General features: G+C 29.2%; 5 protein-coding genes across 5 annotated transcripts; 2 read left to right on the top strand and 3 right to left on the bottom strand.

Annotated features, from left to right (window-relative positions):
• Window positions 1–9548: 9548 nt before the first annotated feature.
• On the bottom strand, window positions 9549–10794 carry KVR01_001341 (uncharacterized protein; the record flags this gene model as incomplete). The annotated part of the gene is made up of 5 exons (XM_044782431.1): window positions 9549–9784; window positions 9840–10164; window positions 10243–10271; window positions 10435–10515; window positions 10701–10794. 5 exons carry the CDS (start codon window positions 10792–10794, stop codon window positions 9549–9551), a joined length of 765 nt encoding a protein of 254 aa, XP_044649296.1.
• Window positions 10795–12909: 2115 nt separating this feature from the next.
• KVR01_001468 (uncharacterized protein) lies at window positions 12910–14051 on the top strand. Its single transcript, XM_044787901.1, has 3 exons — window positions 12910–13266; window positions 13388–13496; window positions 13631–14051. Exons 1-3 carry the CDS (start codon window positions 12972–12974, stop codon window positions 13971–13973), a joined length of 747 nt encoding a protein of 248 aa, XP_044649423.1. The 5' UTR covers window positions 12910–12971; the 3' UTR covers window positions 13974–14051.
• A 483-nt stretch (window positions 14052–14534) lies between these two features.
• KVR01_001982 (uncharacterized protein) lies at window positions 14535–15800 on the bottom strand. Its single transcript, XM_044783878.1, has 2 exons — window positions 15292–15800; window positions 14535–15223 (listed from the first exon to the last, which is right to left on the bottom strand). The coding sequence occupies exons 1-2, from the start codon at window positions 15737–15739 to the stop codon at window positions 14583–14585; spliced, it is 1089 nt and encodes a 362-aa protein (XP_044649937.1). The 5' UTR covers window positions 15740–15800; the 3' UTR covers window positions 14535–14582.
• Window positions 15801–16050: 250 nt separating this feature from the next.
• Window positions 16051–16506, top strand: KVR01_001218 (uncharacterized protein; the record flags this gene model as incomplete). Its single annotated transcript, XM_044782075.1, has 2 exons — window positions 16051–16203; window positions 16279–16506. The coding sequence occupies 2 exons, from the start codon at window positions 16051–16053 to the stop codon at window positions 16504–16506; spliced, it is 381 nt and encodes a 126-aa protein (XP_044649173.1).
• Window positions 16507–16860: 354 nt separating this feature from the next.
• Window positions 16861–18468, bottom strand: KVR01_001936 (uncharacterized protein; the record flags this gene model as incomplete). The annotated part of the gene is made up of 1 exon (XM_044794233.1): window positions 16861–18468. One exon carries the CDS (start codon window positions 18466–18468, stop codon window positions 16861–16863), a length of 1608 nt encoding a protein of 535 aa, XP_044649891.1.
• Between the last annotated feature and the right edge of the window lie 962 nt (window positions 18469–19430).

Below are 19430 nucleotides of genomic sequence, written 5' to 3'. Positions count from 1 at the left end.
TTTAATTAATACCTAAATGCGTGCAGGCTAGAAGGCCTAGAAGGGGTGCTAGAAAAGGTATATGGCAGGCATGATAAGGTGCAGCTATGCCTGTATATAGATAGATAGATAGGGTGTAGGGAGGTAGTTAGTTAGCTGCTAGTTAATACTAGCTAATAGGTATATAGGCTATATTTTTAAGCTTACCTTAAAAACTATAAATAAACCTTCTAGCTATTAAACCTTTCTTTTAAACTATATATAAATATAATATAGTTATATTTTAATTTATATACTATAATTAATAGTTATAACTTTATATATTATAAAGATATTAAAGTTCTTTATTTTTATTTATTTTTATATTTAAGTAATTAATAAAAGTTAGTATATTAATTACTTATTTTAGCTATTTAAAGTTAGTAAGGTTATTAATAATATTATTAGGTAAAGTTAGTATTTTATTAATATTTACTTTATTTAATAATTAACGTTATTAAGTAAAGTTAATAACCTATTAATATTAATATTAAATAATAATAATTACTTTTTATAAATAATATATTTATAATTATAAAGTTAAATATACTTTTTTATAAAATAGTTATTAATAAAGTTAGTAATTAACTATATAACTTATATTATATACTTTATTCTACTATTATATTTTAAACTTTAAAATTAGAAAAATTAATACCTTAATAATAAATATTATAAATATTATAATTTTATATATATAAATAAACTTAATAGCTTTTATATTTTTTTACATTTATTTTATTTTTATTATATTTTATTTTTAAAAGTTAATTTAGATTTCTATTTAATTATAAATAATATAATAAACTAAATGTTAGGTACCTTTTAATAAAGTAATAACTTTAATTAAAGTTAATATAACTACCCTTACTTTCTATAACTTAACTACCTTTATTATTAATAATACTACTATTTAATAAGGTTTTTTAAACTTTAATATAAAAGAACCCTTTAGGATAGTTTTTTTTTATTTTAAATACTCTTAAATATTATAACTTTAGGTTTAACCTTTATCTCTCTTACTTATTATAAATAAGTCCCTTATAATATATTTTATAACCTATTAATTTTTAAGTAATAGTAAAATATTTATTAAATTAAGTTATTTAAAAGAAGTATAATATATTAAGATATAAAAAATAAGAGTAATATAAGACTTTAAAGGGAAATATAAACTTTAAAAAGGAATAATTAAATCCTTAAGGATTTTTTAGATGCTAGTTATATATATAAATATATATATTTAGTAAAGGGTTAGTATACTTAAAATAAAAGAATTAAAGTTATTAAAATATAGCTATATAGTATAGATAATACTTTATAAAAATAAAAACTATAATTTAAGGTTTAACTTAAAGTATAGTAGTATAGTTATCTATTTAATACTTATAGTTATACTATTTTAATTATAATAAGCTTTTTTAAAATAAAATATATTTAATTTTTAATTTAAAGTTAATCTATTATTTATTTTATATTTATTTTAAAATATTTAATTTAATTATTTTATTAAATACTTAATAAAGTATTTAATATATTATTATAGCGACTATTACTTTTTATTAAACTATATAAAAGGTGTTAAGAAAAATAACTAATAATATATATATAATTATTTTACCTTTTAATTAAATTAAATTATTTAAATTACTTCTATTATAGATATATTTAATTACTATTAAAGGTATCTAACTTTTAGAAAGTTACTCTTTCTTATTAAGTAGTTATAAATAACTTATTAATTACTATCTTATAAATAATTATAAATACCTTATTTATTATTATTTTATAAGTAATAGTTAAGTATATTACTTATATTTTAATATTTACTTTATAGTTACCTACTTTTAAATACCTTTATATTAATTTATATTTAAAATATTTTATAGAGTACTTTACTTAGCTTACCTTATAGTTAGTTATATAGTTTACTTTATAACTTAACTTTATTAGGTTTCTCTTTATACTAACCTTTATATAAATATTTTTATAATATATTTAACCTCTTTATAATTAAAAGTCTATTAAGGTAATTAATTAATTTAATTATATATATAATTTTAATACTTTTAATTTAAAATAAAATTAATATATTTTAATACCTTTAACTACTTTATTAACTTTTATTTTATAATAATATATATAATAAACTTAAACCTTATAAATAAATTAATATCTTTAACTTTTATATAAGGATATTAAAGGTTTTAACTTTATTTTTTAAATAAAGATATTATTTATATAAATATTAATTACTTTAAGAAATATATATTAAATCTTTTAATAACTATTATATATTATTTAATTATTAATAAAAATACTTTTATAATTATTTAAACCTTTAAAGGATTTTATTTTATTATTAATATATTAAATTAATATATAAGGATTATTAAGCCCTTTTAATAATAAAATAAAGTTTATTATTAATACTTTAAAAGTAATTTTTATTAAATAATTTATTATTATAAATATATATAACTCTATTTATATCTTTTAAAGTTACTTTATAAAAACTATAAAGCTTTAAATAACTACTTTTAAAAAGATTTATTAAGTTTAAATAATAAAGTTTATTTTCTTTAATAATAATAATTAAAATAAAGTACTTTATTAAATTTAAAACTTAATACTTATTATATTTTAATAAAATATTAGGTTATTTAATAAGTTTAAGTTATTATTAAGTTATATAAAGTATATTAATAAGTATTATAGTACTTTATTAGTTTTTATTAAAAATAGTTATAGTTTTAATAACTTTATTAACCTTTTATTTAAATTATATTAATATAATAATTATAAGTGTTATAATATAAATTATTATAAAATTATTATAATAATTATTATAATAATTATTATTTTAATTAGTATAATAATTATTAAAAGTTTTATACTAATAATTATAGTAAACTTAATTATTATAATAAGTACTTAAATAATAAAATAAGTTTTATAGTATTTAATAGTATAATTATAATAAAGTTAATAATATTATATTAATATAAAATTTTAATTTTAATTATATTTATATAATATACTCTAATTTTAATAGTAAGTATAAATTTAAACTATTTAATTTTAATAATAATAATAATTTTATAAGTAATATTTTATTAATAAATAACTATTATAAAATTCTAAATATTAAAACTTTAAATTTATTTATAATAATTATAAAGCTATTTTTCTATTAGTAATACTTTTTTACTATTTAAATAAAAATAATATTTACTTAAAATTAAAGCTTATTTTTAATAATATTAACCTTATTAAAGTTATATAAAACCTATCTACTTTTATTAAAAAGATATTATTATAAAGATACCTTTAAAAGTAATAAATATTATTATTATAAATAACTTTATATATTTATATATTAAAGTATAAGATACTATTAATAATAAAATATTAAGCTTTATTTTAATATTAATATTAGTTAATTATTTATAATATATTTATTCTTTAGTAAGTTTATATATATTATTAAGGTAATTTCTAACTAGAAAATAATAAACTATATAATATTAATAATATTAAAGGATATCCCTTTAAGTTTAATAAATTTATAAGCTTTATTTTTATACTATTAAAAGTAAAATAAATAGAATATTTAATATTATTAAATATAATATAGATATTTAAATTATTAAGGATAGTTATTTATTTATAAACTATCTATTAAGTATAAATTAATAAAACCTTAAAATATAGTAATTTTATATAAGAGTAGTATAATTATATTTCTAAATAGTTATAACTTTAATATTCCTTTTATATTATTAAAAGGTATTTAAATTAGTAGTTTAAAAGGTTATTTTAGTTTATTTAGTAATATTAAAGTTAAATTAAATAAAATATATAATTATAAATTATATTAACCTTTTAAAAATTAAACTTTATTTTTATCTTTTATACCTAATTATTATAAATACTATATTAAATATTAAGGTTTTTAAATTTATAATACTTTTTAACTTTAATTTTAAACCTTTAAAGATAAATAAGTATATTTATTTAAAAACTATTTATAATTATAAAATATTATCTATTTTATAGTAAGCTTTAATAAAGTAATTAAAGCCTTTACTATATTTAATATTATTAGTTAAATTATAATTATTATTAAACTTTAATATAAAGACCTTATTAATAGTATTTATAATATATTTTAGAAGCTATTATAGAATATTAGAATTACTTTAATAGATATTAAATTTAAGATAATTTTAATATTATTATTTTTATATAAGGTAAGGATATTAATATTAAATCTTTAAATTTTAATTTAACTTTAATAACTTTATATAATAATATAGTTTATATAATAATTATAAAATTAAACTTTAAGTTATTTAAGTTTAAAATATTATAGAAATACCTTTTAATATAGTTTATTTTAATTAAATTAAGGGATTATTTAATATTAAAATATCTAATAAAGCTTTTTTAGTTATTAAAAATAGTATTTATATTTATAATAAAACTTAATTTATATTATTAAGTTTTATAAATTAATAAAATTTTATTTTAAGTTATAAAAGGATAAAGGATTAATTAATATATTTAAAACTAAATAATAAAGGTTTTATTAATTAATAGTTAGTAATATACTAAGTTTAACTATTATTAATATCTATTTTTATATAAAGGTAAAAGTTTTTAATAAAATCTATAAAAGCTCTATAAATAAAGGTATATAAAAAACTAATAAGATATATTCCTTTATTTTATTTATTTTATAGTTTAGTATATTATTTATAATATTAAAAGGAATAAGTAATTATTAATTTATAATTATTTAATAAATAAGTTATTTTAAATAATTATTTACTTCTTTTATAGTTAAATTTAATTAATATTATATATAATAAGAAATTTATTATAGTTATTAATATTTTTACTTTTTTATTAGTTTTTAATTTATTTTATTTATTAAAATTAATTTATAATTATAAATTATTAAGATTTTAAATATTTTAAGATTATATTAATAGGCTATTATAATTTATTAGTTTATATTTAATATTTTATAAATTATTTTTAGAAAAATATAAAAATGTTATTATATATTTATTAATAATATAATTATTTTCTTTAATATATTTAAAAGTATTATAAATATTTATTTATTATTTTTAATTTATTTTTAATAAAAGTATATTAATTTTATTTAAAAGTTATTTTTAATTATTTATTAGTTAAGCTATTTAACTTTTATATTAATTTACTTAATTTATTTATTATTAAGGAATATATTAAAGGATTTTAAAACTTTAAATTCCTTTAAATATTTAAGTTTTTAAAATATATTTAAATATTATAGGATTCTTATATATAATAATTTTATATTATATATAAATCTTAAAACCCTTTAAAAGTATAAGGTCGCTTTTTTATTATTAAATAAATAGTTAGTTATATTAAAATAAATAATAAAAATAAATATTTAATTTATATTAGTTTTATTTAATTTAATTTAATTTTATAAGAAATTATTTCTTTTAATACTTTTAAGTTTATATATATAAGAAGCTTTACTTTATTATATAATATTAAATAAACCTTTATTTTTAAATTAATAATAATTTTTAATATAGTTTTAATATTATAGTTTTTAATTTAAAAATAATATAATATTTATTTTTAAGTAGAATATACTTTTATAGTTATTAAATTTATTATATTTTTAATTATTATTTATTAAAATTAAAACTTAATTATAGTTTTTAATTTAAAATAATTTATTTTATTTAATTTATTAAGTATTTATATATTATATTTTACTTTAAACTATTTAATTATTATTTTTATAGACTATAATATTATATATAATATTATTAAATAAATAATATTAAATATAATTTTAATAAATTAATTTAATTATTACTTTATTAATATTAATATTTATTTAAGTAAATATAAGTTTTAAGTCTATTATTTAATAGGTTATTTTAACTTTATATTTAATACTTTATTATAGTTAGAAGTATTTAATAATATTATTATTAGGAGTGCTTTAAGAAATTTATTTTTAATTTTATTTAGAATAATTATATTAATTATATATTATTTATTATTAAAATATAAATAAATAACTCTCTTTATTAATATTTTATTAAAATTTATAAGTATAATTCTATTTATAATTAAATTATTAATAATTTAATTATATTTATAATAATTAATTATAAACTAATTATTATTAAAATAATAAAGATATTATTTTAACTTTAAAGTCTAAGTATATATTTTATTTAATTAATTAGTTATTATATAATTATAATAGTAAAGGTTAAGAATATTTATATATTTTTAATACTTAATTTAAAAATATTAATTAATATTTATAATAATAAATACTATTTTAATTATAATTATATAATAGTGACTTTTAATAGTATTTATATAAGAAGAAAAGATATAAAATTAAAATATATATAAAGTATTATTATTAATATAGAGTATAGTATAAGAATAATTAAAGATTATTTAGAAATCTTTAATTAATTTAGGTTTTTAAAGAGTTTATATATATTATTATTATAAACTTTATAGTTATCTTATTATTAATACCCTTTATAAATATTTTATAAAGTTTAAAGGGTTTTAATTTCTTTAATTTAATAATATTAATTATATATAAAATATTAAAATATATATTTTTAATATTTAAATATATAATTTATACTATTAAGGATTAAGTAGTTATTTTAATATATTAATTATTATTAAATAATTAATTATATTTTTAGGTTATTATTTTAAATTAAAATATTAAATTTCTTTTATATTTTAGTAGGTTTATAGAAAGCTTTTAAAATATACCTTTAAATAATAATAGTTTATTATTTTTAAATAAATAGATAATTTAAATATAAAAATTAAAATATAGAATTAATATTTTACTATTATATTATTAAGTATTTTAATTATAATTAGGTTAATATACTTAACTTTATAATAAAATTTAAATAAAGTATATTTATATATTTTTAAAGTAAGCTTTTATAAATTTTTATTTAAATTTAAGATTTTAAACCTATTAATAAATTAATAAACTTTAAACTTCCTTATAAGTTATAAATATTTAGTTTATTTAAGAATATTTATAATAAAATATTTAATTAGTTATAAATATAGTTGCTTTAAATAATAAGATTTAATATAATATTTAATATTAATAAATTAAGTTTAATATTAATAATAAAGTTTAGTTTAAAATAAATAAAGCTTATAAGCTTTTTTAAAACTTAAAATATTAATTAATAACTTTTAAAAAGATTTTATATTATTATTATTAAAATCTCTTTATTAATATATTATTTAGATTTTAATAAGAATAAGGATTATATTAATTTAGTTATTTTTATTTAATATTTTTATTATATATAGTTTATAAAAATTAAAAATTTAATTAATAAATTTTTAGTTTTTATTTATTAAATATATTAATTTATTAATTAAAAGAAAGAGAAATACTTTAAAATTAAATAAATACTTAATTAATAATTATTTAATAAAATAATTAAGTATTTAATTTAATAAAAGAAATATAGTTTAAAATATAATAAATAAAAATAAAATATAATTTTAAATATATTAAGGAATTAATTAAGAAGTTTAATACTTATAAGAAGGAATCTACTTAATTATATTATAATAAAAATAATAAAATATTATAATCTTTTTTATAACTTTAATACTTATAGTAGGTATAATAGAGTATAGTTATATTTATATATAGATGGATAAATAGGGTATAAAGAGGTAGTTAGCTAGCTACTAGTTAATATTAGCTAGTAGATATATAAGTTATATCTTTAAGCTTACCTTAAAGATTATAAATAAGCCTTCTAGCTATTAGACCTTCCTTTTAAATTATATATAAATATAATATAGTTACACTCTAACTTACATACTATAGAGTATTAGAAGGGGTATTAGAAGGTGGGTTAAAAGGGGTTAAGAAGGGGTTTATATTTAAAGTATTAAAAATTTAAAGAATTCTAATTAGGTATATAGTTTTATATAGGCCCTATATATAAAACTAGGTACTAGGTGTATAGAAAGAAAATACTAGGTATATAAATTAACTTACTAGGTATATAGACGCTAGCTTAATAATAATAATATAATAATATAATAAATATTTATAATTTTAATTTTATAATAAATAAATAATATTATTTTAATAATAATATTAAAATTATAAAAGAATATAATAAAATTAAATTTTTAAAATAATAATTATTATTATATATATATATATATATTAATAAAACTTTTATTTAATAAATATTATAATCTTTATATAAATATATAATAAATTTATTTTTTAAAATTTATAGTTTTATAAATAATAATCTTTAATATTTAAATAATATAATTTTATTTTTATTTTATATATATTAAAATATATATAATACTTTTATATAATAATAAATATTTAAAACTTAATATTTAAAAGAATATAATATTAATAATTATAATTATAATATAATAAATATTTATAACTTTAACTTTATAATATATAAATAAAATTAAAGGATATTATTTTAATAATAATATTAATTAAAATTATAAATAAAATAATTTATAATTTAATTATTATAAAATAAGTATTATATAAATAAATTATATTAAAAGTTTAATTAAAATTATATATATATATATATATATATATATATATATTAATAAAACTTTTATTAAATAAATTAATATTATAACTTTTATTTAAATATATAATTATTAACTTTAAAAGAATTAAAAACGAAATAATTTATAATATATTACCTTTAAAATTTTTATAATAAAATATTAAAACTTTTAAAAGAAATTTAAAAGTAATTTATAAAAAATAAAAAAGAATATAATAAGTTTATTATCTTTTAAATTTATACTTTCATTATTAATAATTATTAATAATTATTAATTTCTTAATAATATAAAATAATATAAAAAAGTAAATTTAAAGTTCTTTTATAAAAATTATAAGAATATATATAAAGTTATTAAAGACTTTATATATAAACTTTAAATTAAAAAGAAATAAATAATTATATAATATAAAAATATAGTATAATTAAAGTTATATTTAAATAATATAAAAGATTTAAAAAATTAAATTATTTTATAAAAATTATAAATATATATATAAAATTATTAAAACTTTATATATAAAGTTTAAATTATTAAAAGAAATATTATATAATATAAAATAATATTATATAATATTAAGAAATATTATATAATTAAAATTTATATTTTTATATAAAATATATTTTTATTATATTTTATATATATTAAAAATATATATAATAATAATATATAATAATAATTTATATAATAATAATATATAATAATAATTTATATAATTTTATTTTTATTTTATATATATTTAAAAATATATATAATACCTTTATATAATAATAAATATATAATATTTTAATTTAATTATAATTAATTTAATAGAATATATAAAATAATATTATTAATAATAAAAACTAGAGAGAATATATAAGTGAGAACTATGGTGGAGTTGGTAGAGGAGGGCTTGTGAGTGTATCTGGGTCGTCGCTAGAACCCTCATCGTCAACGCCAGGAGTAGTAGCAGGTGGAGTGAGCTTGCCCTCATATTCGGCAACCTTAATCGCCTTTCTCCATATGGCCGCCATCTTTGCGTAACCTTTGTCGTTAGGATGAGTCTCATCAAAGTAATCACCGTCCCCCACTCGGGTATCGAAGTATCCGGCTGTGCCGTCCACTGTAACATGCATTAGTATCCACCAGTGTTATAGTAGGGAACCTTATAGGCACACTTTCAGCTAGGACAATGTTTTGTCCCCGAGCTCGACGATCGTTGATGAGCACGCGGTACTGTCGGTTGGCCTCCGCCCGGTATCTCTCAACATCAGGGTCGGTTCCAGGAATTAAGGTAGAGACAACAAGTGTTGTACCTGAAATTTCTTTGAACAGATCGTCAAGGAGGCTGGCCAGGCGAGACCCAATGTTTGGGATGTCGATTCCGTTTTCACAGTCATTCACACCTGCATTTATGAGAACGATGTTCGGCTTGAATGGCGTAGAGAGATGCGAAATGTTGTGGATCTGATCCACGGTATAGCCAGGGACAGCCTCAAAATTCTGCACTCACACATCCATTAGTAAAATGTCACTATGCTCACAGTAATTAGCAGCTCTAAGTAGATACAGACTACGCACGTTGTCGGCCCTACAGAATTCAGAGTCAGCTGTCAAAGGACCAAAGAGATAAATTCATGCCAAACCTGCCCAGAGTACGTCGTAATCTGGTGACAGGATGTCTCAAAACCTCTAGGCCTTAGAGTCTCGATTATACAAGCCAAAATAGGCTGCCCTGATTATTCTCGAAGGGATAAACGAAACTCTTCTTACATAGTACCTTCACCCTTCGAACCCACCATGTTGACCTTCCAGCTATCCTTTCGAAGCTGATCTCGAAGGTACTTGCGGAAGCTAGTGGCTATCAGCGAATTACACAAATACTTTTGCAAAATACCTCTGTCTGACCCACCCATTGCCCGCGGAAGAGCCACGTCCTTGGACGATAGAAGCCCCGAGTGGAAGGATTCTCGCGAAGAAACTCGGCGTCTGCCGAGCAAGTGCAGGAATGCCTTCCTGGTCCGATAGAATTTGGACACCCGATTCTGCAGGCAAGGTTCTGACCACTTGGATGGCAAGGATCGAAAAGAGAAAAGCGAGCTGGGTGCTCAAACGAATCAAATAGTAAAACATTGGAGCGAGGGCACAGAGACTATAGTTTCTCAAGATAAAATAAATGGAATTCACAGATCCTGCTAAGCCCTCCACGACGAGAACTGGTCAAAGGCGAGCACTATATATCAGCTTCGTCTGGCCGCCCAGGGAACGAAGTAACGCTGTTGTTAAAAAGCATACGTAATAACAAACCAGAAGCAAAGGGTGCCCATCCATTGTGCATAGTGCAAGCAAGACCCTGGGGGAAACGGACTGCGTAATTCACGGCCCGGCAACTACTAATAGTACTTGCCAAGACAAGACATGAGAGACTGATAGATTAAAATGTTCTATCTCCGCTCCTTATTTTCCGATGATGCATCGGGGGCCGGATGAGGAACGCATTCAAGGGGACGAGGGATATTACCTCAAGCTTCGGGGAACCCTAGGATTCATACTCAGGCAATCAGGTACCATGCTTGAGCTAGGCAACCCCGGACCTGGTGCGTCACAGTTGCAACGCTTGCAGGAACATTGTGCACAACCCTGACTCGTACCTAGGTACATTTCTCCTGAACAAGAGGACCGGAGCATCGTCACAACGACCTGCGCGCTCACTGGGAGGGGTCACGAGGGAAGTGTTGCACCCCGTGCTGCAAGCCCACATGATGATACCGTGTACCATCTGCGGAATGCTAGATTGCGGTGGAGTGAACACAGGCGGGAGCTAAGCCTGTGCCTAAATGATGGGACGCTATGCCACGGGTGAGGCCCCTCGCCCACAACAATACCCAGAGAGATGACGCCGTGCTAGTAGAATGGTGCAGCAGCCGATCTGTCAGTGGTATATGTGCCTGCAGTGCTAACACCAGCAGGGAGGCCTGGCCCGTTCGTTCGGCAGTCAGCAGGTTAATAAGCCGGTGCTAGTCAGCCCGCCAGGCCAATTGTTCACAGTCCTTGAGCACTAGTACGAGGTTGCGTTGCTGAATGCTACACTGGCAACGGCCCGGTATTAGTTTCAATACGAAGAGAAAGATGAACAGTCGTGCTGGGTACTTTTAATGCTAGCTATAAGTTAGAATAAGCTAATAGGTTAGTATAGGATATAAATTATATTATAGATTATTCCTAAATTATAAAGCTTATTAATAAATATAGTTTAACTTTTATTTTATATATATTTAAAGACATATATAGTTTCGCTTTTATTTTATATATATTTTAAGATATATATAGTGTTTTTATATTTAAAATATATATAATACTTTTATATAATAATAAATATTTAATATTTAATACTTATAAAATATAATATTAATAATTATAATTATAATATAATATATATTTATAACTTTAACTTTATAATATATAAATAAAGTTAAAAATATTATTTTAATAATAATAATAATAATATATATTTATAAAGATTTTAATATAATTTAAATTTAAATTAAAAGTTTAAATTTAAAGTTATTTATTTATTTATTTATTTATTTATTTATTTATTTATTTATTTATTTATTTATTTATTTATTTATTTATTTATTTATTTATTTATTTATTTATTTATTTATTTATTTATTTATTTATTTATTTATTTATATTTTCTAAAATATTAAAATTAAATTAATTATAATAAAGTAATAAAATTATAAAATTATAAAATTATTATAAATTTATAATAATATAAATTATTTATAAGTTTTAAGTTTTATTATTAAATTAAAATAAATAATTTAAATTATAAAAATTAAAATACAATATCTTTATATAATAATTAATACTTTTAAATTTAATATTTAAAAATATAAAGTTAAAAAATTTATAATTATATTTTTTTTAATTAATTTTTAATTAATTTTTAATTAATATTTAATTAATTAATTTATATTATTATAATTTCCCTCCTTAATATAAAGTTAAAAGATTTACTCTTATTATAAAGTTAAAAGATTTATAATTATAATTTTCTAATTAATCTTTATTTAATTATTTTATTATATTATACATGTTATATCTATGTGAGGGTTTCGGCACCCCTGTGCCGGGTAGGCACAGGGGGCGACCAAATGTGTAACCCCCGGATAACATTAGCGGGCTAGGTGGCAAAGGACAGCTGTCTGATTTCTTTCATCTATTGAGCACCCTTTCAAGTCGGAATCCGCCTAAGGCTTCTTTCACATATTGCTCACAATTCTACTATCTGTGATCCCACAATGAAGCGATTGATAGCTTTTGACCTTGACGGCACTCTTGCCGACAGCAAGCAGGCACTTGATGATGAGATGGCTGTCATTCTTGAGCGGTTGAGCCACGTCACGGACATCTGTGTGATCTCTGGCGGAGACTGGCCGCAGTTCGACAAGCAAGTCGCCAGCCGCCTACCCGACAGCACCAATCGCTCACACTTCTGGCTGATGCCCACCACGGGCACCAAGCTCTATCGCTTCGAGAACGGCCAGTGGGTCAGAAAATACGCTGATCTATTCAGTGACGAGGAGAGGGCTCATAGTGAGTAATATCCGCTCTTGACTGCTCTCTACAGTCACTCGGGTTTACCGAAAAGACCAAGAAAGAGAAGCTCTGGCCCTGTTTTCTCGGTCAGCGTTGCTAAGACACCATCTGTATACAGTCATCAAGGAGTTGCGAGCCTCTATTGACCGCCTAGGTTTCACGCCAGCTGAAATCTGGGGAGAACAGATCGAAGACCGCGGCAGCCAGATTACCTTTTCAGCCCTCGGGTAAGTCACTGCCTTTGGAAAGTATTGCAAATTGTCTCAACACACCTGAACTCATGACTTCATGTTTCTGCCACGGTCTGCCGAGGCATGATTCAAGGGCCGTACCCCAGCATCATGCTGACTTCAAATTTCAGGCAGGAAGCCCCCCTCCACCCAAAAGAGAGCTGGGATCCCAAGCAGGAGAAACGCCGCTTAATTCAGGAAGATCTCCAACCCATACTTCCAGATGTCTCTGTACGTATTGGTGGTGCGACATCAATAGATATCACACGTGTAGGTGTCGACAAAGCTTACGGCATGCAACGCCTGTCAGAGCTTTCCAGCATCTCCAAGTCCGAGATGCTGTTCTTCGGGGACGCACTTTATCCTGGCGGAAACGATGCGCCCGTGAGAGACATGGGCATTGACTCTGTCCAGGTCTACAATGTTGAACAGACGAAACGAGCTCTTGAGGCCGTCATTCTCTGCCTATCTTAGGGGGTTTTTCCTGTCTGCCCAATGAGAACTTTACTTTGGAATGACCTGGAACGAGAGCCAAGGGGCGCTGTTCTTTCTAGTATCAATAGATTCTCTCTCTACATAGATATAGTAATATAATAAGTATTTTAACTTATAATATATATAACTTTTACTAAATTATTAAATAAAGAGTTTAATTTTAAGTGATTTTTATCTTTTTTTAAATAAGAAGTATTTTTTTTAAAATAATACTTTTAAAATAAATATAAAAATAATAATTTAAAATTATAAATAACTTTATTTTTTATTATATAATAAAAATATTCTTAATATAATAAATTAAAACTTAATATATATTTAATTAATATAAAAATATTAAAACTATAAATTAATTACTTATAAAATTTATTAATAAGTTTATATATTCTACTTATTTTATTAATTTAAATAAGTTTTATATTTCTTATAATTTTAATTTCTTCTTATTATAAATATTAAAGATTATTTTAAGAATATTAATATAATTTTAAAATATAAGTATAAAATATATAAAAATAAGATACATTTAAAAGAATTATATTAAATAGAAATAAAACTATCTATTTTTTTAAAAAAAACTATTATAAGCTAAATATTTAAGGCGTCTTCCCCTTGGCGGAATCTATCAAACAGGTCCTTAGGTCCTACAAAGGAAAACCAACCGTCCTCTCTGTAAAATCCAACCAGCGGGATATTTCGGCCAGGAGTTGTGCCCTTATCGATCGGCGAGACGAGTCCCCTTCTGATCTTGTCGAAAAAGCTCTCGGCCTCGTAAAGGAACTCCGCGGCAGGTGTGTTTTGTGTGCAATGACCGCAAGCCATCGACACAAGGTCGCCTTCGGTGCGTCCCTTGTTCCAACCATCGACGAGTAGCCTCAGCTTTCGCAGAGTTGCAGCATAATCACCCAGATTGCCTGACAGAGAGAAGAGTATAGGTGCAGTCTCATAAAGGGTATCACCTACGTACAAGACCCTCTCCTGTTGATCCCATACAGCTAGCTCATCAGGGGTATGGCCTGGCGTGTGGTATATCGTGAGTCCGAGGTCCTTGCCGGCAGAGACAATACTCTGGGCGTCTGCAGCCCAGTCAGTGACCTCGTATCGTGGTGTCTCCATGCCGACGAAGCGGCACAACGAGGAGGTTGGCAAGTCATTCTCAATGAATGCTCTGTCGTGATTGCTTGCCCATATGGACGATTTGGGCGCGTCTGTGAAATGGGCAATGGCCCCTTGCAGGAAAGAGGATATCAGCAGGGGTGGAACGCCCTCGCGGCAGAGACACGGAGACTAGGCTTACCAATATGATCATAGTGGCAGTGGGTGCACACTACCACGTATGACCTGCTCCCGCCTGCATTGAGCGGCGTGCTGTGATTGTCCTCGACCGGGTATGTCTCGATGAAGCCCCGCAGAGAAGTGAGCTGGACGCCCGGGTCCCTTGCTGCGCCCCCGCAACCGGTGTCGATCAAAACAATGACAGTGTCATAAACTTTGACGTAGATGAAAGGAAATTCTCCATACTTGTCAGCCTCGACGATGCGGAACGTGGACGAGTTCAGCCTGGCGCATGTGAAGCATGTGGAGGAAGCGCTGTCGACGTCTGCTACGGTTGAGTCCATGGCGGATTCGGCAACGGATGACGTCGACGAGAGGGACTTGGCTAGGGACTTGGCATGAGGGGCTGGACATTGAGACTGTTCAGTCCTGTGTGTCTGGTAACGGAACCAATCGAAGCAGCCCATCATGACGAGGCCAGTTGTGTGGGTGTGAGTTGAGCAGACAGCTTGTGCTCAAGTCAGAGATGAGAGAGGGCATGAGAGGAGGAGGAGGGTGTGGATGGTATGGGGCTGATAAAGTACCACAGTACTTAGGTACCTAGGTACATAGCCGCTGCCCGCCCCACTTGCAGCTCTGCACCCAATCCCTTGGCACTGCGAATTGCCTCGCCCGTCGACCTCAACCGTCTCCCCAAGCCGCCCATTGACTGACTGACAAGTCCACCCCCGACAGAGCCATCTCCCTAATCGTACCACAGTCTGAGGCTCCACGCAAAACCATGAGCTCTAGCACCACATCGACCTACTGGCGCATCGGTGCGCTGTACGGCGCTGCCGGCGTTTGCCTCGGAGCCTTCGGTGCTCACGGGCTCAAGTCACGCATCTCGGACCCTGCCAAGATCGCGAGCTGGGGCACCGCAGCGCAGTACCAGGTACTCTCCCATCTCCCAGCCAGAATCTGGGCAACCCGCTGCGAGAAACACTCTGACGCCTGTCGACTGGGATAGATCATCCACTCTGTCGCCTTGCTCGTTGCTCGCGACAACCCCGTCGCAGCTGGGCTTTTCTTCGCTGGCATCAACTTGTTCTCAGGCAGCATATATGCACTGATCATGGACCCTCGCTTCAAGTTCCTTGGACCCGTCACGCCGCTGGGTGGTCTATGTCTTATTGGCGGCTGGCTAGCGTTGGCTTTTGGCAAGCCTTCTGTTGCTGCTGGCGATCTGAGGCTGTAGGGCTCTATGTTCCGAGTGCTACCTCCCTAAAGCCACGTTTCCAGAGGGGTGAAAAATCAAAGTTGACCTTTTCACATGCGTTGGTGCCACGATTTTATCGTGGCCGGCCGATCATCGTTGTTCCATATCAAGGCCTCACGTTGATCACCAGCACGGAGCTGTATGCTCTGGCAGGAAACTAGGGCTGTGGCGGCCCTTGGTGGTCAGCTGTATATCAAGTTCTACGGGTCATTCTACTGTCGTTACATGGACATCAATAAATGAAAGTCCTACACCCGGGGGATGCGGACGAGGTCGCTTCAGCCTCGTCATACACATCCATCGAACCGGCTCCACCTGACCCCTTGTGTCTGGTTATGGCCTGCTGAAGAAGCTTCTGACCCATCGCGCAGCCTTTGTGAACACTAGATACACGCTGACGAGGCCCCAAAAGCCCACAATGACACCCAGGGCAGCAGCAAGCTTGGAGCCTATCACCGTTTCCCGCACCGCATCGCTCAGCATCAGCCACCCAAGTATCGGCACCGCAGAGGCGCCCCGACGCCCACCTACATCGCCGCCACCCAGCCGTATTCCTTCCAGCTCCTCTTCCCTCTGGCGGATCGTGTCCACCATCTCCCATGCTACCTTGTTATTGATCTTATCCCACGTTGCCTCCCGCGCCTGCTCCAGAGCGTTCGCCCCGAACCGGTCCCGCAGCTTGTCGTCTGTCGCCAAGAGGACAACCTTGTCCACAAAACCAGAAAGGTCATCGGGCGGCGTGAGGAACCCGCTAACGCCGTCATCAACCGTGTCACTTGGCCCGCCCATGTCCCTCGCTACCACAGGCACCCCCGATGCAAACGACTCGAGGACCACGAGCCCGAACGTCTCGGAGACGGAGCAGTGCAGGAACAGGTCAGCGCTGGCGTACGCCTCCGCCAGTGCCTCTCCGGCCTTGAAACCTGCGAAATCGACCTTGCCCTTGCGCGTCATGTCCGCGAAGAGATGTTTGACCTCGGCCTCAACCTCCGCCTGGCGATTGCCGCCGACAATGTACAGCTTGAAGTCCAGGCCACGTGCGTCCAGCTCCCGGGCTGCAAGGGCGAGGAAATCAAAGCTCTTCTCCGCCGCGAGCCTCGCTACGCATATCAGGATGATCTCGCCATTGGGCGCAATGCTCTTCCTCAGCGCCTTGCTCCTCTTACTCGGATGGAACGTGTTCGCGTCCACACCCCGTGTGAGCAGCTCCATCTTGTCCCTCTGGACGCGTTGGCGCTCAAGGTATCTGCGCACATACGTGCTAGGGTAAAGTATGGTCCGAACACTCGAATGCTTGAAAAGAAAACTCTGAACTGCGGCGAAAGTGTAGTCTGCGATGTCGCCCAAGGGCCATGGGAACAACGTTTTGCAGTAGCCAGCAAGGTCGGTCTGAAAATTACAGATCACGGGCACCTGGTCGGCCCGGGGTCGCTGCCGTAGCTGCAGCATAACCTGGAAGCCAAGGCTGGCAGGTGAGGCGAGGTAGATCAGATCGGGTGGGCAGCCAAAGGTGCGACGGTAGAGTTCCGAGAGCCTCACGAGGTAGGCTATGCTGAGCTCGGGGTTGAAGGGGACAGGGTATCCGTGCAGGCGGACTTCGATATTCTTGAAGTGCGCCGTGGGGCTATCAGCCACATCGCTCGATAATGCTGTCAATGGCGTCGGTGAGTTTGTTGTTGATTTTGATGTTGATGTGGTGGCGGTGCTGGTGGTTGCGAGTTTTGGCATGAACGTGTTGACCTGGGTAGAGTTGTGCGGCGACACGACGGCGAGGTCGCACCCGTTCTCGCGCAGGTGGTTGACGAGCATCATCGTCGTCCGGCTCACCCCGTTGACAGGCCCGAAAGACTCGGTGCAGAGCAGGATTTTCTTCCCCTTCAGGGCTTCTGGAAAGACGGAGAGATCCTTGTGTGCCCCTGGCGCGTGGCTGGTAGGTGCCATGACATGTGTGTCCACGGTCCAGGCCGCTCAACTGTCTTGTTCTCGACGGGCAGACTAAACGTGCCAGAGCCTTTCAGCTGCACGGCAGCTATGGGCACGCTGCGATTGATACTACCGGGCGTCGGGACGCAGGCGCTGCTGTCTCATGAGCGAAAACACAAATCAGTTGCGAGCAAAGGAAACCATGGCACCAGGGAGGTCGTCGTCGATATAAGACAGCGGTCAGAAACCAGGCGGGTCGGGCGCGCCGAGGTGGCTGAGGTGGGTGCCATTGACGACTTCAGTCAAATGGTCTTCCATGTCACACGTCGCTCTCATCCGGAAGTGTGTGGTCAGAATCTGGACAACACAATGTCACTTTCCCCGGCAGTACCAGTCAGGTGCTTGCCGTGATGGGTCCGAGTTCCATGGAACCAAGCCTGGCTAGGCCGCCGTTCACGGCACATCTCCACGGTCTAGCCTTTCGTAGGTAACAAGCTCGGTAGTAGTGTCCCCCGCGTGGCCAGTCTAGAATCGACAGAGCAACGGGCAAGAGGCGGGGCGCCGAACAGCCTGCGCTTCCCGGACCTGTGTTTGCCATGAGCGTTCAGGTGTTCTGAGGGTTTCCCGGGCCGGATATCTTATCTCGGGACTTAGACCAGCCCAACCAATCAAAGGCGAGAGTCCAACCACACGGCCCGGACGCCGCCCAATGGACGTGTGCCTCGAGGGCATGATGGAGGGGCATGCAGGTTCATTGGCAGGCTGTCTCGGACTCTTTTAGAATTCTAGGGGTCCAGAGAGGCTGGAGCGAGGCCTGGCTTGCACCCATATGCCTCTTATGAGGGCCTCGGAGCCTGCTACCACCCATGGGCTCAGGGACGTGGTGCTTTCTCTAGCCGGTCATGCGTCGGGCTCAACGGGCCTCGCCAAAGGCCAACGGAGCCCCCAGATTGGACCCCGTGCCCGCGGTGGTTGGATGC

Source organism: Diaporthe batatas (genome assembly GCF_019321695.1).
Source record: "Diaporthe batatas strain CRI 302-4 chromosome Unknown Contig00002, whole genome shotgun sequence".
NCBI classification, from domain to species: Eukaryota; Fungi; Ascomycota; class Sordariomycetes; order Diaporthales; family Diaporthaceae; genus Diaporthe; species Diaporthe batatas.
Note: the sequence above shows the minus strand (reverse complement) of the source record. Positions and strands in the feature narration are given on the sequence as shown.